This window comes from Pleurodeles waltl, chromosome 10 (assembly GCF_031143425.1).
Source record: "Pleurodeles waltl isolate 20211129_DDA chromosome 10, aPleWal1.hap1.20221129, whole genome shotgun sequence".
Classification (NCBI taxonomy): domain Eukaryota; kingdom Metazoa; phylum Chordata; class Amphibia; order Caudata; family Salamandridae; genus Pleurodeles; species Pleurodeles waltl.
Window position 1 is genome coordinate 570,734,413 of NC_090449.1, and position 12,701 is coordinate 570,747,113.

General features: G+C 44.1%; 1 protein-coding gene across 1 annotated transcript in view; it reads left to right on the top strand.

The window, feature by feature from the left end:
• ZBTB47 (zinc finger and BTB domain containing 47) overlaps positions 1-10,224 on the top strand; it is a 253,937-nt gene extending 243,713 nt beyond the window's left edge. Inside the window, exon 6 of the mRNA XM_069211014.1 lies at positions 9,368-10,224. Coding sequence (XP_069067115.1) covers positions 9,368-9,786 — 419 coding nt within the window. The 3' untranslated portion in view covers positions 9,787-10,224. The remainder of the gene's footprint in view (positions 1-9,367) is intronic.
• The last annotated feature ends 2,477 nt before the right edge of the window (positions 10,225-12,701 follow it).

Here is a 12,701-nt window from a genome sequence, read left to right on the forward strand (position 1 = left end):
AAACCATAAGGGTTTATTAACAAATTTAGTCAAGGTTACAACTCAAACAATAATCAGCAAATTAGTCAATGTATAATATAAGAATTTATAAACAAATAATCATGCAATCTGATTTTGTATATTATCAATAGAAAGATGCAGAATATGATGACGTACATCAGACAGAAAATCAAGTACTTATTTTAAATAAGTACCCAAAGGGGAACAGAACATTTATAAGAGGAAAGTGTTAGCATCAAATGAACCAAGTTTAAGGGTCAGTGGATAGGCAGGAGTGTTGATGCATGGAGCTCAACACCCAGGGCAGGAGAAGTCCTCAGAGTAGAGAATAGATCTCTCAGGGAGATCAGGACATGCTATGTCATAACTATGCTATGAAACACATAATTAATCAAATGGTCCCATCAGCGGCTATCATTGTCTGGGAGTAGGTAGACTTCCTAGTTTCCCAGTGCTGGGCAATGAAACCTACATCTGCCCAACCTTTGATTTATCACTGGTCAGGACTGCTGGGTAAGGGAGGATCTGTCCTAAGACCACAGTCTGCATGTCTTCAGCCAAATTCCAATTAATTCCTAACCACCTGGCACTTTCAGTGTAGTAACAATAAGTCTATTCTAGCTAATGAGAAGCCTGATAAGGCATCTGCAGAGGAGAAAAACAGAAGACTGACAGAACATTTTATAAACATGAAATGCATGCAACTCTGGCCTGGTTTCAAATTAGGCCAATTTCAGAAAATATGGCTATTAAGCAAGTACAGTTAAGATGAGTAATTACATTGATTAAGATTCAATTTATATATGTGTGGCTTTCCTCTAAAGTAAGTACAATCGCCTAATACATTTGATTAATAATACCTGCACACGGATTAATAGGATTCATCACACATCAAGTATAATTTGCATATAAATATGTGGAGCAATAAATTATGCTGCTCCATAACTGTGCATAACCTACATTTGAGTCCCAGGTTTGATAAATGATGAGTGCCACTGTCTTTATACCTCCAAGCTATATACATTTATGACAGTTGGTCTGGACAATAGTAATGTATGGTGTACAACTCTAAAACACTGAGGATAGCGTGGGCGTGGCCAGGCGGCTGACGATGTGAGACGTGGAACCTTGTAGCTCCGGGGGAACCAGCCCTCACCCTAACCATCTGGCTGCAGTGCTGCCCTCCATGGGGACTCTGCCCGACATATCAGTGCGGTGGGGCCCCCGGGAGGGGGAAAATAAAGATGAAGCGGGCTGCTGTGGGGCCAAGCAAGGCAGCGTGCAGCGGAGTCGGGATGCTGTGAGGGCCTACATAATGGCAGCTGCCACGGTCCGGCGGTGTCCACAAGCAGCGGGGGGCTGGGAGAGCGCACCAGCAGAGCCTGGAAGCTGGACCAGCGGAGAGCATGCCGCGCCGAGGGCACTGACCCCTGTGAGGAGTGGGCACGTCCATGGACGGGAGGCCCACGGCAACTGAAAAGTGGCACCATTTCCCCCCCCCTTCATTGCTGAGTGCTGTCTTCGGGGGCTGCCTTCCCACCCGTACGCAAGGTCCATGGAGCCTGGAGGGGTGGCCTGGATGAGAAAGGAGCTGGGGGCCCCGCTGACGGAGGTGACATAGCGGGGGCCCCGCAGATTGGAGGGGGGTCAGCCCAATGCTGCATGGAGAGTGGCCTCTCCCCTCACTGCATACCCTCACCAGAAACAAAGCCTAGGACCCCACAGAAAAGAGGACAATGGGGCCCGGCCAGCCATTGGGCCCTCAAGATAGCTGAGGGCACGTACCAGCCCTGGCGCCTTGCCTGGAGGTCACCCTTAGGGGTGCTTAGGGGTGCAACATGGCGCAGGTGGGTTGTCTGGCTGATGACAGCCAGCACTCGTGGGATCATAGATTGGTGAACAAGGCAAGAACAGAAAAACCTGTGTGGCTCACAATGACAGGGGGAAAAACACTCAGCAAGTGAGGAGTATTGGCCACGCAGTAGCAGCAGGCTCATTGGGGGTCACCAGCTAGGGGCACCTGTTGAAAACAGTCGAGTACCCCATTTTTTGCTCTCCGGGCATCACTGAACTCCATAACTATGGGGAAGGCTAATAAAAAGCGTGACGTGACGGCAGAGGACCGGATGAGCGGCTTACAGGGGACTGACCTGGAACCGCAGAGGGCCCACCCGCATCTGGAAAGCATGCTCCCCACTTCCATGCTTCAAGATGTGATGGAAGCAATTGCGGCATCTTGGGAAGCTCTAGAACAGGTGGAATGCGTGACTGCTACAGAAAGGGAACTGTTGGAGACAACTTCAGTGGTAACGGAGGCTAATAACACACTAAACGATGTGGAGCAGCGCTTGAAGGTACTAGAAGCCAGAGCAGAAGATGCTGAAAATAGAGCCCGCCGTATTAACATCTGAATAGAAGAGAGAAGGTAGAGAAAAATGACCTTGTTGGCCATCTGGAGAAATTGATTGCTCAAGAGCTAGTCCCTGAAGGGCTCTCTCCATTTTTTGCCCTTGAAAGAGCACGGCAGGTGCCGGCCAGAGCTCCCCCTCTGGGAGCGCCGTCACACACAGTTGTGGCAAAACTGCTACACTTTCGAGATCCTGACCTTATACTATGACAAGCTTGTCAAAACAACAACTTGGTGATTGAAAACCATAAAGTGTTAATATTCCCTGACTTTTCTACAGAAGTACAGCGACAATGAGCAGCCTTCGGCATGGTGAAAAAAAAGTTACTTGACTTAGCAGTGGAATATTCTATGCAGTTCCCAGCCCGGCTCTGAGTGATCACCCCAGTAGGAGTTCAATTCTTCTTCACTCCCCAGGAGGCTTGGTCATGGGCGGAATGCCAGCCTGGGCCGGACCCTAGAGGGGAACATCAGGCTGGGAAGAGGAGATGCTGTGCATGATCCCAGAGGAAGGGAGGGCCGATGAAGCATGGCTCCTCCTCAGCGGAAGAGGTACAACAAGGAAAACTGAGGGCCGTTGAAGAAGTGGCCTCTATAAGCGGGAAGGTGCCTGGAGGATGCACACAGTCACCACTAAGCACCAACACAAGCTCCAACTCAGACAATGACTCAAACATTTTGCTCCCCTCTAGCGAGGGCCTACCTAGCCCCCCACTCAGTTGATGATCTGATCTGTAATGAAATATATTGACTATGAGAGTGGCATTGCATTACCTGCTAGGGAAACGTACAATCAGTGGGAGCTCCCCTGCGGGGCCGAGCACAGCTTTTTCCACTGTTTTACATATGTCCCCATGATCGAGGGCTACAAGATGTTTCACGTAAGAAATGTTTGAAGTGGGAACTGGATTTTCTGGAAGTCGACTGCTGCCTGGATAACCCCTGTAAAGTTTTATACTGAGAATGAACTGTTGTTTCATCTGTCATTTGGATGGGGGGACTGTTTCTTCCTGTCCTTGGGAGAGGGAATTGGATTGTTACTTACTTAGATTTAGTTGGGGATTGTTGGGATTCACCGCTTGTATGGAATGGGTGGGGCTGTGTGTAAGCTCCTGCGATCTGCTAAAGAAAATGCCCCCTTCCCAATTCAAATGACTTATTCCTCATGGTGTATAAAAAAACTATACGATAATCTCCTGGAATGTCAGGGGCATAGATACATTAGCTAAGCGATATAAGGTCTTCGCATTCCTATAGAGACGGGGATTGGACATTGCCTTCCTGCAAGAAATGCACATGACTGCCAAAGAGGGCGAGGCCTTGCAGAGACGATGACAACTATATTATACTATGTTCTCAGCTTATGCGTGGGGAGTTCTGGTGGGCGCAGAGGTGGACCCTGAGGGGAGGTATGTTGCAGTGATGGGTAGGCTAGATGGGCAGGACACTTCGCTGATTAATATTTATAGCCCCAATATACATCAATCACTCTTCTTCGATCAATTGACAGCGCAATTGCCACACGTGTTAAAGAGTAGGGTAGTTTTGGGGGAGCGATTGTAATTGTGTCCTCGACCTTGAGATGGATCGCTCTCACCGTCCCGTGCTGGACTCACCTGCACATAGGGTAATAAGGGTGCTACTAGAGTGGCAGGAACACCGGAGGCTTTGGTACAGCTGGCGCCTACTTCCCTTATAAAGGGACCACTCCCTTTTCTCAAGCATCCATGAGCTACATGTCCGACTAGATTTTTTTATTTTCTTCCCTGAAATTCACATCAAGGTGATGGGTGTTGAATACCTCACTCGCACATTGTCTGACCATAATCCAGTGCTGCTTAGGTTATCCTGGGGAAAACCTCTTGTGCCGATCCCGAGCTTGCGACTGAGCCCAGAGAATGCTAGAGGATCCTCCCTTTCGGGAAAAGACACAACAGCAGATAGTGCATTATTTTGACGAAAATGAGGGCACAGCCTCAAACTTTCAAGCAGAGTGGGAAACGTTCAAGGTGGTGACTAGAGGCCATGGTATTTCGGAAAGGGTTGGGGTTCACTCCACCTTGCTAAAGGACATAAAAGATGCGGAAACTCAACTGGGCTCTTTAGAATCAGACAGACCGGGCCACCCAGACCTAGCACCACGACTGCAGGAGGTCAGGGTGCGAGTGGCGGAAAACACAGAACGGCTATGCTCGTTTGACTATAAGGCTTACATTGCACGACAACATAACGAAGGGGATCGGGTGGGAAGACTGTTGGCTTGGCTTGGGAACGCAGAAAGGAGGGGCTCACCAAAAGTGCAAATAAACTTGAACACCGGGATCCAGATGGAAACACAAGAAGAAATAAATGCCTACTTTTCTGCCTTTTATCGCACCTTGTATAGTAGTAGACCCTTAGCTGACCCCACTCAACGAATTCATTTTCTGCAAGACATCACAGTCCCACACTTGAGCCGGGACCAGGCAGTAATCCAGGGGAAGGAAATAGCTGTGCCCGCAGTACTAGGGGCCATTAAAAGAATGGCCCAAGATAAAGTTCCAGGATCGGATGGCCTACTGATCGAATTGTATAGTACTTACTCAACAGAGTTGGCCCCGAGCTAATATCAGACGTCTTATGGCCATATTATGTGATACCTCATATGACCGAACCAGTGCTGCTATATTATCTGTAGATATTGAAAAGGCTTTCGATAGCCTTGAGTGGGCATACCTCTATGAAGCCATGACCTGTATGGGACTTGGACAGAGATTTGTGGCTTGGACGAAGATCCTATATACTAGCCCCACAGCCAGAGTGAAGAAGGGGCAGACTATTTCAGAGGGCTTTGGGGTACAGCGTGGTACGAGGCAGGGATGCCCATTATCCCCCTTACTTTTTCCCATCACTTTGAGGGACTCCTAGCAGAGGAAGACATATAGCGTATTGCATTGTTTGCTGACAATCTGTTATTTTTACGAGATACGGGAAGCGATCTGCGGGGGGCACAATCCCTGTTGAACCGCTTTGCAGCGGTCTTAGGACTTAAAGTGAATTGGTCCAAAACAAAATTGTTCCTTATTGAGGAAAATGAGACCCCGGTTAACTTGCCCAGACATTTGGAGGTGGAGCCCCGCTGCTTGCCAGACCTAGGGGTCAAGGTGTACCGATCTGTCCAGGACACGTTTAAGGGTAACTACGGGCTAGGAATTCGCAACCCGAAGGTAGATATTGCCTTCTGACAGACACTGCCCATATCAGTGATGGGCAGAATTGTCCTCCTGAAAATGGTTGCACTACTATGGTTATTCTACCTCTTCGGAACGCTCCCTCTGTGGGTGCCCCAATCATATTTCAAAGAACTAACCTCACTTAGTATGGCATTTATATGGGGCAGGGGGCGACGGCGAGTGGCATGGGATACACTTCGACGTCCGGTACGGCAGGAGGGGCACATAGGTGGGTTTACACCCACATACTGGGCGCTGCTTGGAATTGTCCTGGGAGTTGAGACGCCCGCTGGAATAAACCTGCAGTCCTTTACAACCATGCAGAAGTGCTAGAGAGCCTCCTTGAAAAAATCGGATATTCAATGGCTGTACTCCCCAGAACTCCCCCTTTCAGTCTTACCGTTATTTAAGGAGGGATGGAACTGGTATGGCCTGGGGACATGGACTGCAGCAGGTGTAACTAAACTGGGTGACCTATTCCGGGATGGGATCAAAACCCCCTTCGAGTTGTTTAGTGTGGAATTTAATATCCTGAGAGGGAAATTCCTGAACCACGGGGCAGCACTGACAATCATACGCAGGCACTGGGGAAACATTGATGCAGAACTGCAAACTCATGCGTGCTGTTCTTACATCCTGGAGGCAGCCAGGACAGTGAAGGCAGGTACTTGTCTATATCAACATTTACAAACAGAGACCATCAGGCCCATTGATGAACTATTGAACAAGTGGGAGGCAGACTTGGGCACCACTATATCAGAGGCAGAATGGGAGGGCATACTGGATAGAATGCCCAGAACCTCCAGAAATGCCAGGTTTCGGCTCATTAACTTCTATAGCCTACACAGAGCATACTTACCCCCAGAAAGAACTAATAAATACTTCAACACACATGGAGCGGCTTGTTACCACTGTTGAGAGGTGGGGGCGTCCTTCATGCACATGCTGTGGACATGTCCTGTTCTTAATCAATACCGGGCAAAGGTTGTACAAAGACTTGCCGATATTATTATTATTGGGCAGCCTGTGAAGTGACCTTACTGCGAAGAGAGGCACATAAGGGGTTAGGCACATTGGATAATGTGCGGGCTTGGGAATCACTAGTCCTGGCCCTGAAAAACCCCCAGGAGGAATAAGACTGAGATGAAAGGCCTACGGGACACAACTAGGAGCCCACAGAGCAAACAGAAAACAATAATTATTATTACAAAAAAACTAAACAAAAAGCAAAGGAAAACAGCAGACACAAGACCGCTACATTGCTCACCCACATGGGCTCAAAAGAGACACTAGACCTACTGTCATACCACACCAGCCGGGGGAGGGGAGGAGGGAGAAAGGGTTAGTTGTTCTGCCCCATGCAATAGGTAGATCTGCATGCAAACTACTGGCATTGATCTTCGCTACTGATACTGCAAAATTGTGCGAAAACTGCTGAAGGACTGTGCTATGCCAGACGGGTACGGATGTCAAATTATGTTATCAGGGATAAAGGGGAACTTGTTGTCAGCTTGCATGATTTTCTGCAAAATCTAATAAAATATGTTAAAAAAAAAAACACTAAGGATAGTGGTAGACAAATCACTATATAAAATTGTACTAAATGTATAATCATTAAAATGTATAAATATCAAAATTAATAGAAGAAGTCACCTAACTAAATGAAACTATACTTCATATTACCATTACTATTTATGATACAGTTCAAAATATACACACAAATGAAACTGTAATTGTCATAATTATTCTGGTTTTTGTTGTTATTCGTATGTTATATTTTTTGCATTACCATTACCATTGTCACCATCATTACTCATTGTTATTATGCTTGTTATTTTTTGTCTGTTAACATCATTATGCTCATTGATATCTGATAGAGACTTCTAGTTGCAGATTCCTTACCTTAGAACTTCCCCCAGGCGTCAGACTGGATCCGGAGATTTTTCTTCAAGCAGTACCCTTGCCCGTCGGTCGACTCCTCAGGCGTCGTTGGCGTCGTAGTCGCTGTGATGACGTCGGTAGTAGTACATAGACGCCTCCTCAGCGCAGTGATGTCAGTTCTTTTCTTTCTGTACCATGTGCTGATCCGGAGAGAGCTACCCTGATCTCTTTTTGACCAAATGTGACCATTTTGTCGAGTTTTCTAGTGAGCTTTTGGTGCGTTCAAGCCGTGCAAGGACTGCCACGATATCGGTGACGGATCCGCATCAGGTTTGTTTGTGGTGTCTTGAGCGCAACCACGACCCGAAGTCTTGTTCAGAGTGCCGGGCCATGCACCTGAAGGCCTTGAGGGAGCGGTCCTTCAAGCTCACGGCGGCCTAACGCTTGACTTTGCGTACGTCTCGGTCTCACTCGAGAGGAAGGTCTCAAGACCGTTCACGGACCCATCACCACTCATCTTCCTCAAAACCTTGAAGTGCACGTAAGAAGAAGAAGTCAAAGCGGTCTCATCGTTCTTCGACTTCACTGTTTTTTTGTTACTACTTTTACCAATGGTTTTACTATTATTAAAGATAACAGTATTACTATTATTGTAATTTATCTAGGAGCCTCTTCACAACACTGAAGTAACATTCTGTCCTGAATTAGCTGTATGATTTTATTTTATTGCTGATTTTACAAATACTGAATAACATCCTGTCCTGAATTCGTTGTATGAGTTTATTTTATTGTTGATTTTACAAACTCAGAAAAACATCCTGTCTTGAACTAGTTGTATGCATTTTATATTATTGTTGATTTTACAAATGCAGAATTTTGAACTGAATTCAGGGGATTTAATTATAAGAATAATAATAATAATTGTTGTTGGCTATGTTATTATCATAGGTACCCTGAATACCTTGCAGTCTTGCATTGGGTTCATGAGGTTTTCAGTGGCTAAATGCAATTCCTCTGAACAACATAAAATATTATGTGAATCTTTGTTTGTATCTGTGCTTAGAAAAGGCTGAAATGCCCAAGAAGTGAGCTTTTTGAACAACAAACAATGGAAATCTTTACATTGTGCTTCCATTAAGAACATAGGATGTGAGCGATGGACATTAGGGTCAATGAGAAAATGGGCTCTTTTCTAGGAAAAGACTGTCAAAGTGTTTCATCATACCCATCTTACAACTGGTGGTTACTTCCCTTTAGTTTTACTTAGCATTGCAGAGCCACATTAAGGAAATACAGCAGTGACCGACCATGCATTTAAGTCTTCCTGAAACATTTTGTTAGATTGGTGACACACACAGACTTCCACAAGACTGACACACCCCTACTTCTATGCACTTGCAGGTAAAAGATAGAAGGTGAGTAGGCCTGTACTTCTTTCTTAATATCCTGACTTGTGACAATAATACCTGAGGTATAAGGTTCATACACAAGAAGACTGACAAAATCTACTGTACTGCTGACATCACTACTTTGGGTTGTCTGGCATACTAGTGATTCTTCTAAGCAATGGACAGTGGTACTGTTCAGTGTAACCACATTTAAAGCAAATGGCAAAATATAGTCTGTGGACCTGCTTTTACATAAAATAATTTTGTCGATAATGTAGCTACTGAAATCCAGTTGGATGCCATATCACCTAATTGAGTTTCCTTATTTGCTAAAGAAAAAGACAAATCTATGTAGATTCGTATTACACATTGTGCAGGGAGGAAATACCAAGGTTAGATACAGAGATTCTCATTACCATTCTCTCATGCCTCATGTGAAATGTAAACGAAATTATTTATTTTGACCCTTGTCATTACAGGAGAGAAGCCTTACATCTGTGAAATATGTGGCAAGAGCTTTACCAGCCGGCCCAACATGAAGCGACATCGCCGAACACATACAGGGGAGAAGCCATACCCTTGTGATGTTTGTGGACAGAGATTCCGCTTCTCAAACATGCTGAAGGCCCACAAGGAAAAGTGCTTCCGGGTCAGCAACCCAGTGACCTCTGATCTCATTCCACCCACCCACCCCATGATTCTGCCAACCCCCGAGGAGAGTGCCACACCACCTAATCAATGCAGCCCTTGTCTCCCACCCCATCTGGCAGCGCTTCCCCACCAGCAGCCCTCCCCACACCTTCATTCTCTCACTCATAGCCTCCATCCAGCCCCTCACCTACCGTCGCCTCCACCATTATTTCCAACTAGCAGAATTCACTCTTCTAATGATGACTGAAAATGGACAGAAGTCAATCAACCTTTCAGAAGTGCCCAATAAGCATTGCATTTGCTTTGCGTGTTTTTTTTTTTCTGAATGCAAGCATTTTTCATGATGTTCTCACTTTTAGCAAACTTTTTGCCTTGTACACAGAGATACACTTCAGCCGTATGTCTACGATGACATTTTTTTGCTTTTTGTTAAAACTTCTAAACAAAAGCAATTTTCCGGAAAATCTTTTACAAAAGATTATTGACTTTTATTCAGTTTTATGCTTTCTTTCGAGTGCAGTGACAGGCCACCTTAACACTATAAATACGCCAAAAGGATGGATCGTTTCTTGTCCAAACACCTGGAAGGATTCTAATTTCCAACTCGTTCTGGGGCAATGTTTTAAAAAAAACATAGAATGATGAAAAATGAAAGCTAAAATTAAAAAATATTTTTTTTTAAATCAAAAACAAAGGACTTTAAAAAAAACTGACAAATGATTTTGGCAAAAAATCCACACTTTAATCTTATCCAAACTCATTGAAAAGGAAAAGATCCAGAAAAATGTGTTTTATTTTTTTCCTAAAATATTGTCTTTCCATGTTTGGGTACATGAATCTAGGGAGACAGTAATGTTGCTGTATGTGAGCAGAATGAATGAGCTATTTAAAGAAAGGATGTGGACAAAAGGCTGTCTTGGCTTGGTAGTCATTTTTTCTTTTTTCACGAGATGCTATTGATTGTATTTTTTGCCCTTTACTCTCCTCTCAAAGACTGTGGAATCAAGGATTACTTGCTTTTCCATCTGGCTCAAGTTCTTTGGAAAGTCATGGCCTGATATCTCTTTATTATTTTTTGGTTCCCTTAAGACATTTGATTTTTTTAAAATATTTTAGTGCAACAGTTTTTATCCACATATACGAAATTCGGTAGGTGTATAATTAATTCCATTTGAAAACACAAAATCCCAAATCTGGGTTCAAATAATTGGAATTGACAGAAATGCAATTTCCGAAATGGGATTTGCTACTACAGAATTTCTCCCAGTGTGTTAACATTTCTGCATTTGTAAATTCAAGGTTGTAGGTGGATTTGTTGGGTGTTACTGAAATATATGGACACCCAGAAACTTGTAAATTTGAATTGCATACTCCTAGCAGGTAGTGTCTCCTCTTGGAAACCCACCCTAATATGTCAATGGAGGGAATGGGAGCTGAATACACCCACATTTAAATGGGGAGTAGGGTAAGAGGCATTATTACTCCCGAAATACAAAAAAGTTAAATGTAAAAATGCTCATTGGTGTCAGCTTTCCCTAAGAATAATTTTTCTCTTGGTGAAAGTTCAGGAAAGCTATATAAATTTGGAATATTGCCCAGGCTACATGAACTCAGCTTCTTAATATTCGTGACGTTAATCCTTGCTAAAATCAGCTTGCTTCACATTAGAGGCTCACAGAAAGCACCTCTAAGCCTCAGTATGACTGACACATAAATTCTAACCATTCAAAAAATACGTACATATATAAGGGTATATTTAGGCCCGCCGTGCATGCACTCCTGATCACGAGCTTTCCACTAGTTTTTTGCGTTATAGCATTTTACCAGAAACGAACATTTAGAAGCATCAAGCACATACTATAGAACAAGGATGTCTTTTTAATTCATGATTTATTTTTTCATTCAAACAAGATCCAAACTTTTTCATGCAAGACATCCGACACATTTCACCTTAATACATGGCCTCCTTTTTCAAATCTTAACCTTGACGTCCTTGACGTCAGTATGCAGTATGTGTTTATCCCTGCTTGCATTTCTTTATTGTTTGGGTGTAATCACATAGGGGGTTATTCTAACTTTGGAGGAGTGTTAATCCGTCCCAAAAGTGACGGTAAAGTGACGGATATACCACCAGCCGTATTACGAGTTCCATAGGATATAATGGACTCGTAATACGGCTGGTGGTAAATCCGTCACTTTTGGGACAGATTAACACCTCCTCCAAAGTTAGAATAACCCCCATAGTGTTTTGCCCGAACTCTGTTTTTTAATTTCTGGATGTCCTGGCCATTCGTTGTAACAGACTATGGAATGCTTTCGTAGCAGATGCCAGGCATGGATTGAAAAAAACAGTTCAGGCACATACCTCAAGCAAGGGTCATTTACGCAATTAATCGGTGGACATACAAGTATTAGTTTGTTACAGAACGTTTGCTAAGTATTGTGTTCACAACGACTGAGTGCCATTCAGCTTACATAGCGGGCAAATCATAATTCTTGGTGAGTGTGAGATGTTTTTCGTACATCTCTACCCTACGCGGCACTGAGGCTTGTAATAGTGTTGCTATGCTGCAGAAGGACTGTGCAGCCTAGCACAGATTCAGACAAAATATTGTAAATGTGAAGTCTGATTGCGAAATCTAAGGAATTACCGGGTATGTGTAATCATCAACAGCGCTAGACAGCTGTGGGGACGTTGCTGCTGCAACAGAACCGGCTTAACATACAGGAAAAGAGAATTCCAAAATATCTTCTACACAGCCAGCAAGCCATCCTGGTGAGTTAAGCGGACGCTGCTATGACTCTGGGTTGTGCAAGTGACAGGTTCGAAATTCGAGAGGTCATCTTAAAACATAAGTCATCGCAGGCTCTTAAACAAATACCAATTTCTATTGTACATTAATTGGGTGTTAAAATGTTCTGTGTAAGGCGCTTGAGTGAAACCACTGCATAAGTAAAAAAAAATCTTATTCTTACTCGTATTATTCTTATTCTTACTATCATCATTAGTATTAATATGTTTTGTTGTCATACAGAAAGAGATGCTTAAAAAGAAGCAGGATCTGCTGGAATGAAGGTCATTAGTCCTGGAGAAAACTAGCTTTCACCGCTGCATTATGTTTTTAGTAAACTGTGGGAAGTTGAGTTTGATCCAATAGGTCT